We start from the raw sequence: 24,666 nt of genomic DNA on the forward strand, positions 1-24,666 counted from the left end.
CAACAAGGAAGAAGGAAGATCCTCCACATGATCTGCACCAACATCAACCTGATCAAGCAGCAGCTGGATCCTGACCTGAGAGCTTCCAGTTTACAGTGAGGACTCTCCAGTCCAGAAGACAGTAGCTTCAATCCTGAATCCTGCAGGTCGTTGTTACTCAGGTCCAGATGTGTCAGACTGGAGGACTGAGAGCTGAGGACTGAGGACAGAGCTCCACAGCTTCTCTGTGACAGACCACAGCTGCTCAACCTGAAGAAGAAGAAGATCAGTCAGTCATAAGGAAAACAAAGAAGACAGTAAAGTGAAGTTCTGTCTCCGCTGACTGACTGTTTATTTAATCATGTTGAAGTCACCATTAGTAAAGTCATTGTCTAAAACTACCATGAACAGACCCTGTGTTAACACAGAGAGCAGTGTGTGGAGCTGTGATGGAGCAGCTGGAGCCACAGATCTCTGAAGAACCTCCATCAGCTGCCCTGGGACCAACTAGACCACATGTGTCAAACTCTGATCCTTGACTGCCGGCGTCCTACATGTTGCAGGTCTCTCCCACTTGAAACACACCTCACTGCAATGAGGACTCAATATTTGGCTTCTTGAGAAGCTTGGTGAAGACACCATCATGAGATAGATAGATAGATAGATAGATAGATAGATAGATAGATAGATAGATAGATACTTTGATAATCCCCCGTAGAAGAAATTCAGGCGTCTGAGTCGTCACAAATTTATACACATAAAAGACTCATACAGACAAACATATAAAAGGGACAGATTAAAAGTTACCAGCAATGGCAGTAAAATGCACATGTTCAAACAGAGTTGTTATGCAGTCTTATAGCAGAGGGTGAGTGGGGTGAGGGGTAGGTGAGTTGAAGCAGTGAGACGTCTAACATTCAGGACACCGGACCTCAAGGACCAAAGTTCAACACCAATGAAGGAGAGATTCCAGAGATGAAGGAAGGTTCTCACCTGAAGACCCTGGAGACATGTTAGTAATCACTGCTCATCGGTCTGTAGTTCGGCTTTAGATCTTCACTACAAGCAGATAGTTTTACAAACTCCAATCTTCTGCTGTTTGTTCATCTGATGCTCTAAAATTGCTTTGAATTCTGGGAGATAATGATCCACAAACTTTTGACTTTGTCAACAACACATCAACCTGACCGTTTCTCAAATAACTTCTTGAAACCCTTGGTAACACTTTACTTGAAGCACCCAGTATAAGACATTATAAGTAGTTATAAACAACCATAAATGATCACAGTGCTTTATAACCCAGTATATGGCATAGGGTTCGGTCCTGGCATTGTTATCATTTATTAGTGTTTATTGTAAATGGATTTATAATGTGTTATACCGGGTGCTTCAAGTAAAGTGTTACCAAACCATTCTCTCTCTCTCTCTCTCTCTCTCTCTCTCTCTCTCTCTCTCTCTCTCTCTCTCTCTCTCTCTCTCTCTCTCTCTCACACACACACACACACACACACACAAACGTGTGTGTACAGCTATATGTTGTGAGGACATTCATTGACATAATGCATTTCCTAGCCTCTTACCCTAACCATCAAAAATTAAAGGTGCTGTAGGCAGGATTTTGCTAGTCAATGCTAATTTTTCTGTATTTTCTTTGGATTAAATGTTAGAGTATCCATTGATAATCCTTTAGGAGTGTAGCATAATTGCACTACCGTGAGGGCGCAGCGTTTCCATCTGTCTCTGTTCTGAGATGAAAAGGATTCTCGACAGCTCCAGGTATCTTTGACCAATCAGAAGAGCCCCTGAGGCTCTAACCGTGATTGGTCGAGGGGCGTTCATCGCACGTTCTTGTGGGAGGGGCTTAACTTGCGTAAGGGCATGATGTCAGAGAAAACAGGACAGGATTGGCTGTGTTGGGTTTCAGATGGCCATCTTAGATGGGTCAAATCGCCATCTTGCGGAGATGCCGAATCCTGCCTACAGCACCTTTAATGCCTAACCGTAACCCATACCCTAAACCGAACCTAAATCTAATTGTAACTCTAAACCAAAAATCAAGTCTTAACCCTCAAAAAGGCCAAAAAACGTGTGTCAAATAGTGAGGACCGGCCAAAATGTCCTCACTTTCCAAAAATTGTCCTCACTTGTAAGGTTAAAAACCCATTGTCCTCACAAAAGGTCCTCACAACATATAGCTGTACAAGTACACAAGTACACACACACACACACACACACACACACACACACACACACACTTCTTCCTGGTTTGAAAAGGGGACTCTTCCACAGTTTTCAGGTCAGGTTATCTGCAGACTCAACATTATATTCTCCTATTGAAGGACTGCAAGAAATAAACTGAGTTTTCTGTCAGTCTCCTCAGAGGTTGAAATCACAATGTAATGAATGTTGAAGTACTGAAACAATTTTTATTCGAAAAAATATTGTGGGTTGAATTTCATGATGGATGAAATATTCAGTTTGAAGAACCTTGAGGTTGAAAGAAGCCATGTATTTTTGAGAAGAGGGATTCAGTTTTTCTTTGGTTAAATAATGATAGAAGATCTATTGACTGATATGATGAGCATTATGATTTTTAAATATTTATACTGTTTTCTCCCTGAAATGATTGACAGATAACACTTTATCTTATATCTCATTTTTAAGCATTTACATTCAGATTTCTTTCATTTTTGAGGTAAATATCTGTACATTCGCAAAACCAGCATCTATCAGCAGATTCTGAAAGACTCCTTTGATTTTCAATCTAAACACAGTCTGAAGCAGATCTCTGCGACATGTTACCATCACACAGCACAGTGTTGGGATTTGTGGGTTCACGAAAGAAAGTGTTCATTTGCTAAGACTTAAAACTTTGTGTTTGTTCACCAAGAGGTGTGTGTGTGTGTGTGTGTGTGTGTGTGTGTGTGTGTGTGTGTGTGTGTGTGTGTGGGGGGGGGGGGGGGGGGGGGGGGGGGGGGGGGGGGCAGGATTACTATTGCAACAACACATCATCAGAAGGGTTAAAGTAACCTGTCTCATGATGGTCTGACCCCAGCTCACGTTCCCTATTAGTGGGTGAACAATCCAACATTTGGTGAATTCTTCTTCACAATGATAGGAAGAGCCGACACCCACAGCCGACTGGCCAGCACTGCTAACAGCTAACAAAGAAAGGGGCCCTCTGACATAGGGCCTAACCAAAGAGGGGATACTGGCGTCCAGCATTGAGTCTTCCCACCAAGGACCACCAGAACAGGCCAGAGAATCACAGCCTCTACTCTCACAAACTGTTCTTTAAGACTTCCACAGGTGAGGCGTTCAGTTCCTTCAGCCTGCAATCAGGATCTCCGGCCTCTAGCCATAAGCACATGGCAGGTTTGACCGACCAAGCCAATTGCCCGTTAGCCCCCCAGCATCTGACTGCCACCCGGGCCCAGGATCCACTCCTCCAGCCCACAGAAGGACGCAATACGGAAGAACCACAGCAAGGACGGGTATTCAGTCCTTCAACACCTCCACCTTCTATCACTGCACAGCAACAGACGTTAGCAGGGACCTGCAAGAACAACCACCTGGCTAGTACAGAGCAGCTGGCTACTCCAGAGCGACTCTTCCTCCAGAGACAATGGAGCGTGGTAACTATCTGGGCTTTAGGTTTTGCCAAGCGTAGAACTGTTTGCTTTCATGACGTGTGGATTTAATTGAGATTGTTTTCCAGTTTTGATGAACTGAGAATAAGTTAAGTCTAGAAGCTAATGATCACTTCGCTTCACCCAACGCCGAGTTTGCAAGTTAATCTTGATACTGAACTGTAATGCTTCAGCCTTCAGAATCACACCAAAACATCATATGGTTAATCCAACATCGTCCACCCGGTCTGAGAAGATGGACAACACAGATCATATAGACTCATTTTGAATTGGCTTTTACAAAGTTGCACTGAGAGAGGAAACAGGCCTCACCCCCTTTCAAGCTCTCTTTTGTTACTGAGCACATGTGCCAAGCACATCTGCCTCTGATCCGCCATTTTAACTATCGTCTTCAGCTGGCCGCTATTTTGATCCGTAGTTCCACTCCGCAATCCTCCATCTCATCTCAAAGCCCTCCATTTCTCTCCCTCATACACACACATGCACATTTATACAATAACAATTTGGATCCACACCTCCATAGAATTGTGTTTGGTTTTCCTTTATTGTTAAGAAACATAATTTTTGGAATCATTTTTGTCATTAATGGTTTACAATTATGAATGGAATGTCGATCTCTTCTGTCCAAGAACTCCAGAATCCCTCAGGCTTTACTGTTGAAATTTGGCAATTGTTAATAAGCTAATTATAAATCCAAATTCAAAATTAATAGTTTAACCCAGTTTATGAGACTCATTACAACGAATTTGCGAATTACAGTGAATCTTTTCCTACTAAACGTACATGGTGCCCCAAAGTTATCTGATGAAAATCAGATCCCAAATTCTTTAATTAATTTTTGACAATTTTATCTTTGACAATCATTAGTTATTACTGATAGCAAAATGTATTGACTTGAAATTCAACAATTTATGGTGTGAAATCCTAACAACAGCGAGTGGGTGATGTGTGGCTGCTATTCTCCAGCTGAACTGACAGCGGAAATGTTACTGGTTACTTTGTGGTTTGACGTCCCAGACAATAGAAGAGGAAATATGAAGACCCTACAATGTTCCACTGAGATTTTCACAGCTGCTCAGATAGCAGGAGAAGAACAGAGAGTGGTGGATTTTTATTTAACCTGGTTGCACCTGAGAGTCTCCAGACTGCACTGTGGATCCTCCACTGCAGCAAACAGCTTCTCCACTCCTGAGTCTCCTGGATGGTTGTAGCTCAGGTCCAGCTCTCTCAGATGGGAGGACTTGGAGCTCACAGCTGAGACCAGAGAAGCACAGCCTTCCTCTGAGACCAGACACCCTGACAGACTGGAGGCACAAACATGGCATCAAGTCAACAAGGAAGAAGGAAGATCCTCCACATGATCTGCACCAACATCAACCTGATCAAGCAGCAGCTGGATCCTGACCTGAGAGCTTCCAGTTTACAGTGAGGACTCTCCAGTCCAGAAGACAGTAGTTTCACTCCTGAATATTGCAGGTCGTTGTTACTCAGGTCCAGATGTGTCAGACTGGAGGACTGAGAGCTGAGAACTGAGGACAGAGCTCCACAGCTTCTCTCTGACAGACCACAGCTGCTCAACCTGAAGAAGAACCAACAATGAAAATCAGATCAATGTTTCTCGTGGACTCAGTTCTACATATTTGCTCATAAACCATGTACAGAGCTTTGTTGGAGGCTTTGACCACTGGCAGCAGCTTCAGAAGAGCCTCCTCTGAAGCAGAGTATTTCTTCAGGTCAAACTCCTTCAGATCTTCCTCTGATGACAGTAAGATGAAGACCAGAGCTGACCACTGAGCAGGAGACAGTTCATCTCTGGAGAGACTTCCTGATCTCAGGGACTGTTGGATCTCCTCCACCAGAGAACCATCATTCAGTTCATTCAGACAGTGGAACAGATTGATGCTTCTCTCTGCAGACAGACTCTCACTCAGCTTCTCCTTGATGTACTGGACTGTTTCCTGATTGGTCTGTGAGCTACTTCCTGTCTGTGTCAGCAAACCTCGAAGGAGACTCTGATTGGTCGGCAGTGAAAGACCCAGGAGGAAGCGGAGGAACAAGTCCAGGTGTCCATTTGGACTCTTCAAGGCCTCGTCCACTGCTCTCTGATGGAGATGGTGGAGTTGAAGCTGTTGTGGAGATTGCTGAATGGTTGTTGTCTCTTCCAGCAGGTTGATTCCAGACTTGATGAAGGTCTGATGGACATGAAGAGCAGCCAGAAACTCCTGAAGGCTCAGATGGATGAAGCAGAACACCTTGTCCTGGTACAGGCCGCTCTCCTCTCTAAAGATCTGTGTGAACATTCCTGAGTACACTGAGGCTGCTCTGAGATCGATGCCACACTCTGTCAGGTCGGGTTCATAGAAGATCAGGTTTCCTTTCTGCAGCTCCTCAAAAGCCAGTTTTCCCAGAGACTCCATCATCTCCCTGCTCTCTGGACTCCAGTGTGGATCTGTGGCAGCTCCTCCATCAAACTTGACCATCTTGACTTTGGCCTGGACCACCAGGTGGTGGATGTACATCTGAGTCAGGGTCTTGGGCAGCTCTCCTCCCTCTCTGCTCTTCAACACCTCCTCCAGAACTGTAGCAGTGATCCAGCAGAAGACCGGGATGTGGCACATGATGTGGAGGCTTCGGGAGGTCTTGATGTGGGAGATGATCCTGCTGGCCTGCTCCTCCTCTCTGAACCTCCTCCTGAAGTACTCCTCCTTCTGGGGGTCAGTGAACCCTCGGACCTCTGTCACCATGTCCACACAGTCAGCAGGGATCTGATTGGCTGCTGCAGGTCGTGTGGTGATCCAGAGGCGAGCAGAGGGAAGCAGTTTCCCCCTGATGAGGTTTGTCAGCAGAACATCCACTGAGGTGGACTCTGTAACTTCAGTCAGGAACTCAGTGTGCTGGAAGTCCAGAGGGAGTCGACACTCATCCAGACCGTCCAAGATGAAGACCACCTGGAAGTCTTCAAAGCTGCAGATTCCTGCTTCTTTGGTTTCAGTGAAGAAGTGATGAACAAGTCCCACCAAGCTGAACTTCTTCTCCTTCAGCACATTCAGCTCTCTGAAGGTGAATGGAAACGTGAAGTGGACGTCCTGGTTGTCTTTGTCTTCAGCCCAGTCCAGAGTGAACTTCTGAGTCAGGACTGTTTTCCCAATGCCAGCCACTCCCTTTGTCAGCACTGTTCTGATTGGCTGAGATCTGCCAGGTGAGGCCTTAAAGATGTCTCCTGGTCTGATGCTTGTTTCTGCTCTGTCTGCTGTCCTGGATGCTGTTTCAATCTGTCTGACCTCATGTTCCTCATTGACCTCTGCAGTCCCTCCCTCTGTGATGTGGAGCTCTGTGTAGATCTGGTTCAGGAAGGTGGACTCTCCTGGTTTGGCGATCCCCTCAAACACACGCTGGAACCTCTTCTTCAGGCCACATTTCAGCTTCTGTTGGCAGACTCCAGCAGACGTTCCTGGAAATAAAAATAAAGGGTTCAGTGTGTTTGACATTGAATGTGGAAATGAAAGTAAGTTGTTGATGTTTCTCGTCCATCTGATCATCCAGCTCTTCAGTAGAGACCAAACAGCCTCTGATCTGATGTGAATGTTTGCATGATATGAACAGCAGAGTTCAGGAAGACACATTAGACCATTGTTGTCTCAATTTTTGATGAGTGACAACATAGACTTTTGGTCGTGGTCTTTCCTCCTTCAGCTGGCTTCCCTTCCTGCTTCCCATGGTCCCAGTACTGGTTGATATCAGCTGCTTTCAGTGGAGCTCCTCAACTCCTAATGTTCATTTCCATCTGTGGTCTGACTTCGGACTGTTTTCCATCTCTTGTTTTGGACTGTCTAGCTCAGGGGTCTACAATCTGCGGCTCTGGAGCTACATGAGGCTCTTTAGTGCCTCAGTAGCGGCTCCATGAAGCTTTCACATTGTGAAATGTGATTAAACATTGAACTTATCTTTATTATAGTGTCACATACTGTTATGCCACAGCACAATTCAACATGATTTTATGACTCCTGGTTAACAAAGGGCTCAAAGAAAGGTACAAATAAAGAGGGGAAAATGATCTAAAGCCACAAGAAATAGGGTAAAAATGATGGAACACATGAAAAACTGTAATCTGTAGAATTTCTAAAAGACAAGAATTAAAGCCAGTTGGAAAATGCATGAAAAACTTCTTAAAAAGCGGTAAAATGGTTGAAACAGCTAACATTTCTTAATAGTCAACACAAAATGCTTGAAAAGGGGAGCTGAAGTTTTAAAATCAGGTGCAAAAAGATGGTCAGTATAATAACATGTTCCCTACTCTGAACTGTGGTTAAATCTTCATCGATAGTTTGTGCGTCTAAACTAAATTCGAAACTTCATAAGACTCATTTTATGGGCTCATAATAATAGTAATGATAATAATAATAACTAGAACTGCAAGAAGTGCTGATCGGGGGCCAAGCCTCCCACGCAACTCGGACCCCGGATTTCTTGAAGCCCGCTGAAGCTCGCCACGAGGGACTCTGGGCTTTCATGCCAACCAAGGACCTCAAGTTTGGTGTTTCTAGCATTCATTATGACCAAGATATGCAAAAGTTTGTGTTCAGCCAATTAGCTAGTAAAGTTTAGTCAAGGGTCATTTGCACGTATTTTGTTGGAGCAAGATTCTACTTTAGGTCAGAACAATCTGAAGACTGTATCTGCCAAGTTTCGCGTGGATCCGACAAAACCCCAAGGAGCAATTTGAAAAAATATGTTTTTCAGTTTTTGCAATCTCGCAATAAAAACTCATGGCAGAAATGGGCGTGGCCTAGCCCAAGAGATTCAGTTCTACTCAGGGAATGAGAAGATATCAGTTTTTGAAATGTGTGACACACAGCGTGGGAGTTACAGCCCAAAACGCGTTTTGGGCTGTAACATTTTTTGATTTTTTGTGTCCTCCGTTGGGGCGAGGTTTTGGACCAAGCCACCATATTGCACCACCCTCCCATGTACGGTTTGGGCTGCAGCGGGACTTTTAGGGGCAGAATAATAATAATAATAAAAATCTTTTCAATTACAATAGGGTTCCCAGCACAGCTGGTCCTGCATCGCATACGCCGTTCCCTGGCCATCCGTGGCTTGGCCCCCTAATAATAATAATAATAGTACATTTAATGTCCAAGTGCCTTTCAAGGTCATTGTACAAAGATAAAACAGGTAAATAAATGTAACTTCAATGACAGAAAGCACAGATGGGATACTTGGACTCGAGACTCGGACTCGACTCGGACTCGAGTCACGATTTTATGACTTTTTGACTCGACTTGATAAAATCAAAAAAAGACTTGGACTTGCTTGGACTCTAAGCTTAGTGACTCTGGACTTGGACTTGACTCGAACCCTTTGACTCGACGAGTCACGTCAAGTCATAATAGTCATTTTAAAAGTGCGATGTATGAATCATTTTTATTTTTTATCGCTTCATTTCATGGGATCGCAGTGGCGAGGTGTGCCTGCGGCGGGAGCGCTTGTTTCGTGTCGCCTAGACCACGTGCAACGGGCGGAGTTCGTTCACTTCCGCATTGACGGGAGCGCTCGTTTTCGACACCCGCGCATTCCAGGCGCATTCCAAACAACACAACAGGTCGGCCACGATTGTTTTCAACACTGCCCGCCTGGAATGCGCGCATAGGCGTCAGTTTAGGGGGAGACTTTTGCCAGGGGTGTTTTTTTCTCCACTACACACAAATCCTTCACGTGTAGCCATTTTACCCCGGTTATTTTCAGAAGTATATAACATTCCGATGCTCCTGAACGCACCATCCGCAAGCATCAGAGACGCAAACAGACGTTCACGAGGATTAAAAAAACAAAACAAAGGAGTGCGGCTGTTCTAAATGTGCGTCTGTTCCAGTGGAAGCTCCACACAGAGCAGTTCTATTTCATCCCTACTGACCGCCAGAGGCGGTGCTTAAAGCACTGGAATGTTCCCTTCGCGCATGCGTAGTTCGAGTATGTATACCAACAAAGTCACTCGTGACCCCTGGGTGACCCAGGAACTGCTTAAGTTCAGGGCTACACCCACCACTCGCCTCCTTTTTTCTTCTCGCGTCTGTTCGTGTACACCTGACGGGACGAGCCTGTACGGCGTTGTGATGCACCGTCGCTGGGAGCCTTGTGACCTTCGAGGTCGGAGCTGCTTTGTGCCCTCCAAAGGCTGTGACGTGTTGCGGTCCCGTTCATCTGGTTCGGTGGCGCTGCGCGTCGCCTGTGGTGAGAGATTCATTCATACCTCCGAAGGACGGTAAGGTTGCTGAATCTACTATTCCTCATGGTGAGTGCGTGGGGGAGCGGCTGCTCCCCCCCCGGACTTGTTTACATGACGGCCAGCGGCCGTTGCGGCGTGGTCGGTGGTACTTGGGGCGCAGGGACGCTGCTCGCGTTCCTCGCCCGGCTTCAGGAAGCGATTGGCTGGTGTGATGCTGTGCTTCTGACTGTTGTGGAGCCGCATTGAGCCCCCCCCCGCCGTGCGGGGCTCGCTGAGACCACTGGCTCGGCTTCTGATTGCGCCGATGAGCGTGGCGCTGCAGCGTGCTGGGTGCTCCCGCCCCCGCCGCCGCGGAGCACGGCGCTAGCTCGGCTAGGCGGCTAGTCAGTGAGGTATGTTGTGTGTCGGGGGATCAGTCTCCTCTTCCACCGGCCGCTGCGTTCTTCTGATTGTTACATATCAGCTGCTCAGGCAGGTGATGCCGCTGCTACCAGGCGGGTGGGTCCCGCCGTTCCCGCGGCCGCTGCGGTGGCCTCAGTGATAGCATGCGGCTGCTGGTGCGTGTCTGTGTCACGTGCACCCCCGCTCCGACGGGGGACGCCTCTGCTAGCAGGCTTAGGGAGCCGCCGCGCTCCTTCTCCGCTGGTAGCATTCTCTGGCGTCTATATTGTAGTGTGCAGGCAGGGGTGTGTCTCTATTATTTGAGGCCTGCATGCCCCCGCCCCCGCCGGACCGTGGGCATACATGCTACTAGGATGGGGCTGTGCACGTGACACCCCCTCCCCCCCCACACACTAGCCTGCTGTGATTCTACACTAGCCTGCTGTGTTTCTACACACGTACATGTCTTGGTGCGTTATGCTGGTTGCGGTGTTCTGCTGTTGCGGCGCCTGTGCTGGTTGCGGTGTTTCCGCTGTTGCGGCGCCTGTGCTGGTTGCGGTGTTTCCGCTGTTGCGGCGCTTGCGCTGGTTGCGGTGTTTCCGCTGTTGCGGCGCTTGCGCTGGTTGCGGTGTTTCCGCTGTTGCGGCGCTTGCGCTGGTTGCGGTGTTTCCGCTGTTGCGGCGCTTGCGCTGGTTGCGGTGTTTCCGCTGTTGCGGCGCTTGCGCTGGTTGCGGTGTTTCCGCTGTTGCGGCGCTTGCGCTGGTTGCGGTGTTTCCGCTGTTGCGGCGCTTCCGCTGGTTGCGGTGTTTCCGCTGTTGCGGCGCCTACGCAACGCCGGGTTACGGCGTTTCCACCAGGTTGCGGTGTTTCCGCAACGCCAGGTTACGGCGTTTCCACCAGGTTGCGGTGTTTCCACAATGCCAGGTTACGGCGTTTCCACCTGGTTGCGGTGTCTCCGCCAGTTGCAGCGCCTCCGCTGGTGCGGTGTTAGGCTATTGCACTGTCTGCACTCTTTGTGCAGTGGACCGCTCCGTGTTCTGCGCGAGCGGCGGTATAGCCTTCTGTTCTTGGAATGCTAAGTAGCGGACGTTGCTGGGCAGCCGGCGTGCAGCCTGCCGCCCTGTCCTTTTTCCCGCACCTGTTGCTCGGTGTGTGGAGCCGCTCCCGCAGGAGCAGCGGGGCGATTGTTTCCCCCCCCGCACCCACTTGGTTTGCCGTGCAGGCTGCGTATCAGCCCCTTCCCTCGGCTTACCGCACCACCGTCCCGGGCACCTGATACTCTGACTAATGGCACCACTGCGGAGCAGTGAGGAGCAGGTGTCCCTGGTCGACTGTTTTTTTCCATTGTGGTGCTGCCCGGCTGCTAGCTTGACACTCTGCGTTTGCCGTGCAGGCGGCGTATGCCCCCTTCCCTCGGCTTATCGCGCTAGCATCTCCTACTCCGGGCGCCCGGTCCTCCGACGGGCTCCGCTGCAGTTGCTGTGCAGGTGGCGTATGCCCCCTTCCCTCAGCTTCTGCGCTGCTATAATTCTGACCGGCTGCCTGCGCGGCAGTGCGGTCAGGCAGGAGGGGAGAGAGCAGTCGCCTGGTGGCCGCTCTCTCTGCTGGTCATGGATGGTGTCTGGTTTGGTTGTGCGGGCGGCGTGCGCCCGCTTCCCTCCACCTCCATGGACAGGATATGATATGAGGTGGGAGAGCTGCGTGCTTGACGACGGACGGCTCTCACCACGATGTTGCCTGGGGAGCCCCCCTTACAGGCGGATGATGGCCACGACCACTGTTCCAGTTGTCTTGGTCCTGTTCACCTCACGGAGGCGCTGTTGTACGACCTGTGCATGGCCAGTGGCTACATGCCCTGGGCGCAGCGGGCCGGCTGCCTGGCGCTGGTCTCTTCTGCTGCTGGGGGTGCCCCCCACCCTCCCCCCTTCTGAGGGCCGGGGGATGTACTCTGGGTAATGTGCCTGGCGCGGCTGCGGCTGGCCTGGAGCATATGCCAGATGTGGGGCCGGCTATAGCGTCCCTCAGCTGATCTTGCTACCATTGTGCTGGCCTATTGCACGCACCCGCCCTGGCTGTCGGGTGGCGCGGTGGCAGACGGTGGAAGGAGCTGTCGAGCTTCCCTTCCTGGATGGCCTGGTCTTCTGCGTTGCTTCGCTGACGGCATACACCCCCTTCACTATTGGTGGTGGGTGTGCAATACATGCCCCGCTGCTGTTGGGTGGTGCCACTTTGGAGGCTTTGAATGAGGGAGCTGCTGGGCAGCCGTTCCCTCTCCTCGACGTGGCTTTAGCTGGGATCCTGGCCGGTGGTTAGCGTTTGCTGTGCAGGCGGCGTGGGCTGCCTTCCTTCAGCTTACTGCATCGTTGTTGTCCTACTGCCTTCTGGGTGCTGTTTGCACAGCCCCCCACCTCGCCCCTGGCGGTGGACCTAGGGGCAGCTGATGGAGGGGGGCTGCCGGGGGCAGCCGTCCCTCGCCAGGGTGTGTTTCTGCCAGCTTGCTGGCCGGTGATTGAGGTTGACTGTGCAGGTGACACACTCCTCCTCCCTCTGCTTCTGGTATGCTGCTGTTTCTTCTGGCCTGGTACCGCTCCGACAGCACAGCAACAGTGGTGCCGCTGTGCAGCTGTTCCCCTCTCCCATGTACGGCCTCAGCTGGCTTTCCGGGGCTTGATCACGCGGCGTCCGCTGTGCGGGCGGCGTCCGCCCCTCCCCCAGCATGTCACACTGCCGTTGTATCGACTTGTTGCGTGCACCCACCATTGCCGGCGGGTGGCACCGCGGGGCAGGCAGACGGTGCAGGCGGCCGCTGAGAACTCCACCTGGGTTAGCTCTCTGAGCTGCTGGCCCGGTGATTTGTGCGGCGCCCCCACTCTGGTGGGTGGCGCTACTGTGGGGGCTGATGGAGGAGGGGGCTGCTGAGCAGCTGGTCCCCCTCCTGGACGGAGCTCTGTTTGTGCGCGCCTCGCTTGGCTTGTCGGCATGATCTTTGCTGATTGCGGTAGGACTACCGTTGGCTGGCTCTCAGTTATGGGTCGCATGTGCTGCTTCCCCTGCTGTAGGACCCCGCAGTGGCAGTCGCCACGCGGTGAGTGTTGGTTGGGCGCTGCCAGTGGAAGCACTGTTGTGTTCTTCCGGCTTAGGGGTGCCTGCTTTGGAGCAGGGCACCTCTGGCGAGAGGGCGGGAGTGAGGGGCCACTGCCGTGCCACTGTTCCCTCCCCTGAGCGTAGGGCGGCTACCCCTTGTTGGCCTTGCCGTCGTGCACTGGCTGTGTAGGCGGCATATGCCCCCTTCTTCAGCGTATTGCACTAACCTTATCTCCTGACCCTCTGACCGACTCTGTGGGGGTCGGGTCGGCTGTATCCGCCCCTGCCTCATTCCCAGCAGGTGCTGTCTTGTGAGACAGAGGGGAGTGGGGGCCGCCATGTGGCCGCTCCCTCTCCCGGATGTGGCTCCGCTGCTTTGCTGACGCGGTGATGTTGTATCGGCTGTGCGGGTGGCGTGCGCTTCCTTCCTGCAGCTTATCGCCCTGGCCCCGTCTTGTCCTACCGAGCCGCGCTCCTGGTGTCGGCCTGGAGCCTCTAGCAGGTGATGGCCGTGCGTCGCCTTTTCCTAGGCTTGTACGGACCCTGCTTGTGGTGTTACATGGCCAGCTTAGGGCGGTGGCCGCGGTGCCCGCCGGGGGGTCCATTCCCCTACTGGGCCTAGCGTCAGCCAGGCTTCGTTGGCGGGCCCGTCTGGTATGGCAGGCCTCCCAGTGGCGTTGTGGCCGGTTGGCGTCCTGTCTGGCCGGCCTGCAGGTCATGTGCCTGCAGGGGCCTCAACGCGCTGACGGACTCCCTCTCCTGTTGGGATCCTACACCAGGGGGGTGGTGCCTCCATGGGGGATATGTGCACTGGGGGTTGCTTAGGAGGTGGCCACTTTCCTCCTAACCCCACGAGAGCCGCTGGCCTCTGGGCCACGAGGCGCTCGTGCACTCTTGGCCGCAAGCCCTTCGGTGGACGTTCCCGCCGGCCCCTCTTCTTGGTTGACGCCCATCAGGGTGCTTCAGAGGGGCTCATACGCACACAGTGCTGCTGGTGGCCCCCTGCTGGCCGGCACGGGCTTGGTTTCCTCTGCTCCGCTGGTTGTTCTGCGGCAGCCCATGGCGCCTTCTCAGCAGGAGGGTTCTGCTGTCTCGACGCGGTGGCCGGGTGGGGCACCCCCGTCCTCGCCGTCTCTGTCTTGCGCCTGGCGACTGAGGGGCCCGACTCGCTGCTCAGCAGCTGTTTGAAGCCTGTTGGGTGAGCCGCCTCGGATGCTAGGGCGCCCTCTACTGGCGGCTGTCTGTTAGTGGTGGAGGTTGGTTGCACGGTGGTGCAACAGCCATGGGGGCAACCCGGTGCCCTGCCCAGTCCCCGCGGTCCTGGACTTCGGCAGTCTTTGGACGTAGCCCAGTCCCCGTTCACCCTGGGGGTGTATGTGGTGGCGGGCCAGCCCGCCATGCATGGTTGCAGGCGGCGCGATTGGGGACCACACTCTGGTGTGGGCTTTACGCAGGGGGGCTCTGAGGCTTACCCCCCCTGGGGGCCACGGGCACCCACCTCGGATCTACGTCTGGTGCTGGAGAGCTTGTCTGCCTCCCTTTGCACCTCTGGCAGCAGCAGGGCTGCAGTATGTGTTGCGTAGGACGACGTTATGCTGGCCGTTACCACGGCGTAGCGTGTGGCTGCGCGCTCTGTCTATTCGCCCGGCATGCCTCCGGTGGCGCCCGGATGGAGCGGGTGGCGCGCCAGCCAGGGCTCTTGTGTCCAGTCGGAGCTCTGAGAGGCTACATGGATGCTGTGGCAGATGTGCGGACATCTGACCAGTTTGTTGCCCACTACGGTGGCCCGAGTCGGGGCTCTGCTCTTTCCAGGCAGTGCCTGTCCCGCTGGGTTGTGGACGCCATTTGCCGTTCTATCGGGCCGCTGGGCGGCCTCTGTCCAAGGGTGTGCATTGCCACTCCACCAGGGCGGTGTCCACGCCAGGGGTCGCCCTGATGGGGGTGCTCCTGGGCGGGCTATGGGCTTTCGCCGTTGGGACGATGCCTGACACCTTTTCCAGGTCCTCCAGGTTGGCTATTGTGCCTCCGCATCCACTGCGGTTGGTATTGGGCCCTGCAGAGGCTTTTCAGTCTCTGGGATTCCTCGTGACCAAGTTGGCATACGTCATTCCAGTGCTTTAAGCACCGCCTCTGGCGGTCAGTAGGGATGAAATAGAACGAAAGTTACGTATGTAACTACGGTTCTATGAATCCCGGATGACCGCCAGAGCACTCTGTCACTCGGAATCCTCGTGGTTACGCGAGAAGATTCCGTAGGAGGCGAGTGGTGGGTGTAGCCCTGAACTTAAGCAGTTCCTGGGTCACCCAGGGGTCACGAGTGACTTTGTTGGTATACATACTCGAACTACGCATGCGCGAAGGGAACATTCCAGTGCTTTAAGCACCGCCTCTGGCGGTCATCCGGGATTCATAGAACCGTAGTTACATACGTAACTTTCGCTCTGTCTTCTGCAGCACCTGTGGTGAGTTTGAAAACTTGGTTGCTTGTTTAACCCTGTGATTATCCCAGGTTATAGACTTTATGCAAGAGGCGGTCGTCTGTTTTGAAAAGTGGATATGCCCTGAAGAACTTTACTGTCAACATGCTAACAGCAACATTTTGAGGCTGTTTGGCCTCATTCTAGTCTCAGCTGATGTTCATCATCAACATACTTTTCGTCCCCGGGGGACCTGCTGCTTTTGATTAAAAAGAATTGCGAGTTTTATTGAAAGATGTGAATAGGGATGAATTTCATATTTTTATTTGTGAACTGTAATGAAGAAGAATGCATCAAAGATGCTTTATTTCATTAAGGAAACAAAATTTATTTTAAGATAGGTTTAAATGGGCACACTTCAGTGAAGACTGTTTTTTTAAATCTGCCCCTTGGTTCACAGCTCACTGGACATTTAACACTGAACATAGAAAACAGAGCTAAACATACTCAGACACTGTCTTTTGTCCCCAACAGAACTGCAGCTGTGAGGACTGGAAGTCCTACAGGTCACCACCAGTCATCTTTTTTATAAAGACACCAGCAGAAAGGAGAACACTCGGGCAACAATAGCTGAAGTTATTGGCATGAGTGGTGAGTAAATTGTAACGATATAAAGTGCCTGATCAAACATTTTTACATGGAGATAGTCATGGAAACATAACCCCACACATGCGCTGAGCGCATGTCTGGTCAAAAGGCGGAGTGCTGTGGCGCAGCCGCACCGCATCAGGTGGGCGCTCTAGTAAGGCTGCGTGAGTGCTGCGACCTGCGCGGCGCAGCGCAGCGGAGCCGTTCCGCAGTATGTGGGCGCTCGGCGTCACACTGCTGAGCCTCTCCTGGGACATCGTGGAGCAGAGCCTCGTTTTCAGACGCTGCAGAGAACTGAGGCTGCTCTCCACTTCACAAGAGAACACTGAACCACCAGCAGGAGCCAGACCAGGGTCTGACCAGGGTCTCCACTGGGACCTCCAGCAAGAACCAGGGTCTCCTGATCAAATAAGTACACTTTGCACTTTCATTGTAACTAGTAATCTGTAACCTGGGAGATAACTGGACTATTATTTTATTGTTTCTTTCTTTCTTTCTTTGTGCAGACGTCACCTCTTCAGTCACCAGTTCTGTCAGCTTTGTTCATTTCTGTTGAACTCTGCTCCTGGACAAATAAAATAATGGAAAACCCTCCTGAGACTGATGGTTCTCTGTGTCTAACACACCTTGGATGTTCAGTAATGTTTGTTGTTGTGTCGATGGTGCAGTTAGTATTTTAATATATTTCTTTAATGGTGGCAGAGCATCTTTACCAGGGCAGAGACATGTCAGTATGTGTAGATCTGGTTCATTAGCTTGATCAGTCTAAAGCTATCTGAGGGCGTCTGATGGTGATTCTTTGGATTAACAGACTGCCTCCTCTGATGTCGGTTGCTTTTCTTTTTGAAATGTTGATTTGTGATTAGGTCTTTCCTCAGATTTTATAAATGAAAGAAGGAAACAGAATGGCTGGCCGTACGCAGGTTGTACAGGAGGCAGTAAACAGCACAGCAGAATTAAAACTTCCATGAAACACCAGAGAGCAGGAGAGGAAGAGGTCATACCATAACCTGGAATATCCACTCATGGCAGAGTTTTGCTCCAATAATTAAAGCTAATAATAATAATAAGAATGATGATAATAAATTTTTCCAGCCTCCCAGCAACAAAGGTCAGACAATAAGGCTTCATGTTGTTCTTCCTCTGCTGATTCACCAGGTTTTTGTGACAAAGTTGACAGAGTCATCAGACAGACTGATCATTGGTGTGTCTGTTGTGGGCTGCCTGACTGTGTTTTTGTAATTTTTGCATTTACTCCTGGAGTTGCTTTGTGTAAAATGTTCAATTTGAGTGGAAATGGATGGTTAGGCTTGAAGCCAAGATTGGTCCAGTCACAGATATAATGTTCTGGTAACAGCCTGTGTTCTAATGTAACTCCAACTGTCCTCCCGAGGTTTATTCTTTTATTCTGGAAATGCTTTGACCTTATTCCTATTTGTGATGAATAGAGTTCAGTGGTTTGTTTCTGTGTTGTCCCTGAGCTGTAAATCCTGTTGACAAGTAGCTTATGTATCTGACATGGAGCTGATTTCAACATGAAGTTCAGCATTGTTGGGTTTGTAACTCATATAAAAGTTTGAGGCCAGAGGATTTTATTAAAAACATGACAATCGCCTACAATGTGAAATAATTCTCTAAGCATCTCAATCAATCAATCAATTTATTTTTGTATAGCCCAGTATCACAACAACAGTTGCCTCAGAGGGCTTCAAGGCAGCCACACCAAAAGTAAAATCAGTTATAGTCATCATTTCAAGCACTTCTCAAAAGCAGTGGTGACTGGTCATTGGGGGCAGGTGGAGCACAGCACCTTTATGTTGTGTTTGACAGATATGGTGAAAATACCCAATCTACAAGCTCGCTTCTCAAAAAGTATCAATATCTCAGTCCAAAATTTCCTTAACAGTGCCTCCCCAGTTTTTTTTTTTTTTTTTTTTTTTTTTTTTTTTTTAATGACTTGTTTAGGACTCGAGGAAAGAAGTTTAGGACTCGGGACTCGACTCGGGACTCGAGTGCAAAGACTTGAGACTCGACTTTGACTTGCAAAACAAGGACTTGGTCCCACCTCTGACAGAAAGTCACAAAAATGGATCTTTTGGTGGTCAAGGTTGCAGACCCCTGTTCAAGCTGCTTCTGTCTGAAAGTTTCTATGTCTGATCTGGATATGCACTCTGATCTTTACACTCTGTCTCTGCTCTCTGCTCTCCAGTCTCTCTTCTACCTGAAAACATTTCTCTGTTTCATCTCCATCCTGTGAAATGAGATCAAATCCTCTTACTGCTCCACAGACGCTCAGCCAGCTTCTCCTGCTTCATCCTCCTCAGGAAGTCCAGTGTGATCCTCACTAATGACTCTCTGCTGCTCCTCTGCTCTTCATCCTCATCCTCTCTCTCACTCTCTGAGCATTCTGGGTAATCTGGACTCAGGAGCTTCTTCATCTTCTTCAGCTCCTCCTTCATGAAAGTCACCATGTTGTCCTCCAGCAGCTGGAACAGAGAAACATCTGGAGTTATACAGATGGAGATGTGAGTGTAAATCCAGGATGGACAACATGTGAAGCAGAGTCAGACTTCATGTGGATCTCCAGCAGAAACAGCTTCAGCATCAGTGAAGGCTGGAAGCTGGATGAAGGTTGGACTGTTTCACTCTGGACCTGAATGGATCTAAGAAGCTGAGAGTCTGCTTTAGGGCTGCACGATTAACCGACACCTCATCGAAATTGAGGTTTAGCTGCTGCGGTAACCGAACCGCACAGAGCTGAGGTTTATAGAGGCATTTGAGTGACAGACCTATCCGCCAATCAAAACGTTCGATTCTCGCATTCCGGCCCATCGGCCAATCAGAAATGACAATAGGAAGCAAGTATGTATGCACTGCACTGCTGCAGCTAACTAGCGTCAGGTTGCTAAAAACAAACTGTGTGCTTTGCGGTGTCGTGAGGAGCAAAAAGTTTGCATTGTGACTCATTCTCGGTGTGAAAATGGCTGAGATGACAACAGAAGAGGGAGCAGAGCAGCTGGTATTATAAAGAACTGTAGTTCCGTTGTTTGGACTTACTTTGGGTTTGAAAAAAACGACGTGGAGCAAAAGCAAGGAAAACTGTGTCGCCGTGCAGCAGCCAGATCCAGAGGAGACACATCTAATTTATACCAACACCATTACACAATTAATAGAAACGTTGACAAGTCGCAGGTTATTCTCTCTCTCACCCGATCGCCCCACAGCCCTCATGTGGATGCTCTCATCTTTCTCCATGAAAATATGAAGCTGCAGCCCAAGAATGTGAGGGAAGATGACCCAGAGTAGGATTACTAAACTGAGTGTGATCTAAGAATATTACACCAATAAGCATTTTTTTTTTACCCTTTATCTTTAGAGGCTGGCGAGTTCTTTTTTTTCTTTTCTTTTCTTTTTTTTTTTTTTTTTTTGCAAGTTGAAGTTGGTTTCTGATTGGTGCCTATTTGCGGTTCTGGTTTTTAATTTCCATTTATTTCACACTGAAAACTGTTACTAAATTAAATAATGTTCTGTGAACCATGCAAGCAAGACCAGTATTGAATTCCAATTTGGACAGCATTGAATTTTCATTAATTTTTTTTATATTTCATTAAAACGCACTCTTTTTTTCCAAACGTGATGCAGACGCGCACGGTGGCGCCTCGCTGCTGCTGCCTGAAGCTTTGTCAGGTTAGTTTACGTTAGGTTATTTTATGTGTCAACTTGAGCAAGACCATGTAAAAGTAACAGCAATTATTATTTTACCATAACTTTAGCAGTTTTCTGCATTTGAAAGTATAAAATGTGAAAATCACAAATCGAATCGCAATCGCATGATTGGTCAGAAAAATTGCAATTAGGTTTTTTGTCAAAATCGTGCAGCCCTAGTCTGTTTCATGTTTCATCTGGAAGTCACAAAAACGTCTTCTGTCTCACTGATGTGACAGTAAAGTGTTGAATGGAGACTTGTTCTCACCATAAAGATGGAGTCCAGATGTGTTTGATGCTGAGGGGCGGAGCCTCCACGGAGAACCTGGGAGCTCTGCTGGCTGACGCTGCAGAAACATGTTGACTTTGTTCAAGCTGCTGTTATGATGATGAATCCTGACACAAACACTGATTCTCACCCCTCATCAGCACTTCCTGCTCCAGGTTGAAATGAAATGGGTTGCATCCTGGACCCGTCACTCTTCAGGGACACACAGCTGGATGGAAACTCAGAGTCAGAGCTGAAAACAAACACAGCATCAGGAACAGACTGAGTGGGAAAATGGGAGGAAGATTGGAGGATAAAGGGAAGAATTGAGAGTTTCAGACTCTGATGATTCTCTGAGTGAGAACTATTGAACAGTTAGAAACTTCAGCAGGATTTTAGCCTCAATGACATGTGACTGAATCATTTTTTTAAATAAAGACATGAAATGCAGACAATGGGAAATAAAACTCACTGTATTTTAAAATCAATTATGTTTTCCTTGGACCAGTCACTCTTCAGGGACACGCAGCTGGGTTCAACTTCAGGCTCTGACCTGATACAAAAATTCGAAGATTTTAGACGCACGCACGCACACACATACACACACACGTTGGGTATGGCTATTCTTGTGGGGACCTTCCATTGACTCCTATTCATATCTAACCCCTTACCCTATCCTGACCCAGACCAAGCAATGCCTGACACTAAATAAATGTTTTTGCCCTTTTACTTTTTTCAGGAACAACAACACCGCCAAGAAAACACTGTTTCCCCTCATGGGGACCCAAAAAATGTCCCCACAAATTGTGCCTGGTTTTCCTATTGTTGTGGGGACATTCCCCCCCCCCCCACTCACACACACACACACACACACACACACGCTGAAGATGGAGGTCTCACCTCTGATCTGTGGTCTGGTTCTCATGTTCTCCACACAGAGTCCTTTTAGAGGGAGGGACTCCCTCCTCTCTGTCCTCACACTGATCCATGGCAGAACACACACCTACACACACATACATGCACACAGTTAAATATGAGCATTTTGACGGCCCGTCTGATCTACAAACTACTGTTGAATGTTCCTGAAGGAGACCTGATTTGGGTCCCCAATAGAAAGTGTCCCAGTAATGTATTGAAAAAACATTTGTGTATGTGTGTGAGTGTGTGTGTCTTGAGTCATCCTGACTCAGGATGAAGTTTTTCTGGATGTTGTCTGGAGAATGAGTGAGGTTGGAATTAGGGATGGGACGAAATCTCGTGTCACGAGATCTGGCGAGATCGAAATGCTGCGAGATTGAGAAAGTTTGTAAAGGCAAAAACTCTTTATTAACTGGAATATTGACGGAATAATACATTACATGGCGCACAGCCATATAAACACGTGCAAACCCCTGAATATGCTCATCTTCATATTTAAAAACCCGGTCGAAAAGGACATGAAATACTGTTCTGTGCATGTTCTATCTGCAAGGAATCTTGGTCTTTTGAGTCCACAAACTACTTGTGATACAGTTTAATTGATACGACATAAAGAAAATGTGCGGAAACGATCGTTCAGTTCTTCTCTTGTATTGAAAAAACGGTGCATCGCATCAATGCACATTTTACCACGTCTTGCCGGCTCACACTCTTTTTCTAACAACATGCAGACAGAGCCTGCAGCGGCTGCAGACCTTCTTCCTCTGTGGTGTCTGTGTAAAATAAGGTTGAAGATGCAAACAGTGCACCTAGTGGCATGAAGTGCAAATGCAGTCATGGCGTCGTCTGTGCGCCGCGGTTTGAACGGGAATAGGCGAACTAGGCGGTCGCCGAGGGCGCAGTGTACAGCGGAGGGCGCCGTGGCCGTACAAGGGGCGCCCCGACGCTCCGTGTTCCGTGAAATGAGACTGCTTATAGGGTGGAGGTGGAGTGACTGTCGGTCTGGTGCTCCATCATCAACCTCATGCTGAACATCTCCAAGTTGAAGGAACTGATCATCGACTTCTGGAGGCGCAAACTGGATCATTCAGTTAATAAGAATAATGGGGACAGGGTGGAGATGATGCCAGACTTCAGGTTCCTGGACACCTCCATCAGTAAAGACCTGACCTGGACTGCTAACTCCACATTGATCCTGAAGAAGGGACAGCAGAATTTAATTCTAAAAAAAAAACTGTTCTGGTTCTGTCAGTCTTTGTGTTAGCTATTGATTTTGGTTTTGTCAGCCTCTGTGTTAGTTATCGCTGCTGTGATTTCGGATTGTTTTCTGTTGTATGATATGTTGTATTGAATTGTGAATTATGCTATCTTTACCTTGTAAATAAACTACCCCCCAATTTGATATTGGACCTTGTACAATCTGTAAACCTTTATGTCTTCACTGTTTCCTCCTTTTTCGTGTTGCACTGTTTGCAAGAGCTGCTTCTATTTCAGATTTCATTGAGTTTTATTTACAGTGACAATAAGTGAATTCTGAACCTGATGTCAAACTTCACTCCAACACAAACTCTGAATGTCCACAAGCCTCCAACACCTGGCTCCACCAGAAAATAATCAAGCACATGAATATTTAGTCCATTTCTACACAAGGTAGGTGTGTGTTCAAAGGTCTCAGCACACAGACAGGAGTGTCACCAACTTACACTGTGTGTGTGTGTGTGTGTGTGTGTCTGTGTGCATGCGTGACATCACTTGTTCAGTACATTGAAGACTGACATCAACATGAGCCAATCAGAGTGAAGGAGGGCTGAAGCCCCGCCCACTGCAGAAACTGAAAGTATGAATACTAAACTTGTTTTTTGTTTTGTTTTTTCAGCCACAGCAAAATGTGAAGAAACCATTATTTAACTCCTGTTAAATGTTGGTTTAGATGTTTGTCCAACACGTGAATCAGCAGCTGTCAGGTTTGTGGTGGTGTGAATGAAAGACAAAAAGTTAAGTTAAAAAGTCTGCTGGTCCGTTCTGGAAGCTTCTAAAGAGCTGACAGATTCTCACCTGAACTCTCTTCACATCTTCTTCAGACTCTTCTCCATGTGTGAAGAAACTTGAGGAGAGAAGAAGCTGCTCTGTGTTCCTCTCAGTCCGTCTCTCAGATCTGACCAAGACAAAATGTTTTCAGCTCTGACACACCCAGAGGAGGAAATTCTTGAGTTGAAAACCTGTTTGAAACCTGTTTCATGACTCAAATCAGAACTTTAAAGTGAACGTGGAGTTTTAATGCAAACATTGACAATTTATCTGGTGTCAGAAGTTTTCTCTTTCAATAGTCAGTGTTGAGCGGGTTACTTCCAAAATATATTAGTTCCTCTCATTTGAAAGTAATTAATTGCATTAAAATATTACTGTCTCTGAATTGTGTCACACTCCTGCATACCTTTGATTTACTTTCACCAAAATTAACAGCAATATGACTGAACTTTTGAAATGTAGTTCACTGAATCTGATTAAACATTCAGTGGAGGGTGGTGGAGCATCAAGACTGCAGACCTCTGAGAACATTGATTTATTGATCTGTGTTACGACCAGCTCGTGTAGGAGAAGGTAAAATGCGGTAACAAAATGCCACAGGAGTTACGTGGAAATTGAAGTTATTTATTAGCCAAAAGTAAGAACAAACGGGAACAAAAAGACTCTAAAGTAGAGCTATCAAACCACAAACACCAAGCCAAAAGGTAACTAAAAATAAAGGTAATGCAACAAGATTCCTGAAACCAAAAACAGAAAACCCAAAACCCAGAACTGAGAGCCACAAACAGAAACGAGTGCCTCACTAACTGACAGCGACAACTGTCAACTGACTCCAGGAGGCACATGAGCGTGGTTGGTTACAGTCTGTGTCCCGTCAGCCGCTTTTAACTCTTCGGGTGAGTTGCATCATTGGCTGACGAGCTGCTCACTGATCAGGCTCCCCAGGTGCAGGCAATGAAGCGATGATTGGTTCCAGCAGCAGAAACCTGGGATAATACTGCAAATACACTGACCATTTCCCCATTTTAAACGCAACGTTGTATGTATCGTCCCTGTTAAATAAACATTCAAATAAAAAGTCACACACACTCACACACCTATTATGCATGCAAATTTTCTTTTCAACTTCAAACCTGGTGGCCCAGTGCTTGTAGATGCACATATATTCTCCGTCTGTGTCTCACGCTCCGCTTCAGTCTTTTCTTCTTCACTCTCTTCATCTGCCTCTCTCTCCTGCTCTGTGCCCTCTCTCTGAAAAGCAGTGTCTCCCAAATCCTCTGGCTCTGTCCCTGTGGTTCTCTCAACACCATCATTTGGCTCTCTCTCATCTGCTGATGCCTTTGTCGTTTTGGTGCAGAAATA

General features: G+C 48.8%; 2 protein-coding genes across 2 annotated transcripts in view; both read right to left on the bottom strand.

Annotated features, from left to right (window-relative positions):
- Nucleotides 1-24,666, bottom strand: part of LOC115402059 (NACHT, LRR and PYD domains-containing protein 4C-like) — an 868,403-nt gene that overhangs the window by 44,959 nt on the left and 798,778 nt on the right. The gene's annotated exons all lie outside the window — the stretch shown is intronic.
- LOC115402263 (NLR family CARD domain-containing protein 3-like) overlaps nucleotides 1-24,666 on the bottom strand; it is a 33,611-nt gene that overhangs the window by 7,634 nt on the left and 1,311 nt on the right. The window contains exons 2-6 of the mRNA XM_030110777.1: nucleotides 18,672-18,862; nucleotides 14,418-14,452; nucleotides 5,289-7,065; nucleotides 5,035-5,208; nucleotides 76-249 (exon numbers count right to left, since the gene is read on the bottom strand). Of these exons, the coding sequence (XP_029966637.1) occupies nucleotides 76-249; nucleotides 5,035-5,208; nucleotides 5,289-7,065; nucleotides 14,418-14,452; nucleotides 18,672-18,862 (2,351 nt within the window). The remainder of the gene's footprint in view (nucleotides 1-75; nucleotides 250-5,034; nucleotides 5,209-5,288; nucleotides 7,066-14,417; nucleotides 14,453-18,671; nucleotides 18,863-24,666) is intronic.

This window comes from Salarias fasciatus, chromosome 15 (genome assembly GCF_902148845.1).
Source record: "Salarias fasciatus chromosome 15, fSalaFa1.1, whole genome shotgun sequence".
Classification (NCBI taxonomy): domain Eukaryota; kingdom Metazoa; phylum Chordata; class Actinopteri; order Blenniiformes; family Blenniidae; genus Salarias; species Salarias fasciatus.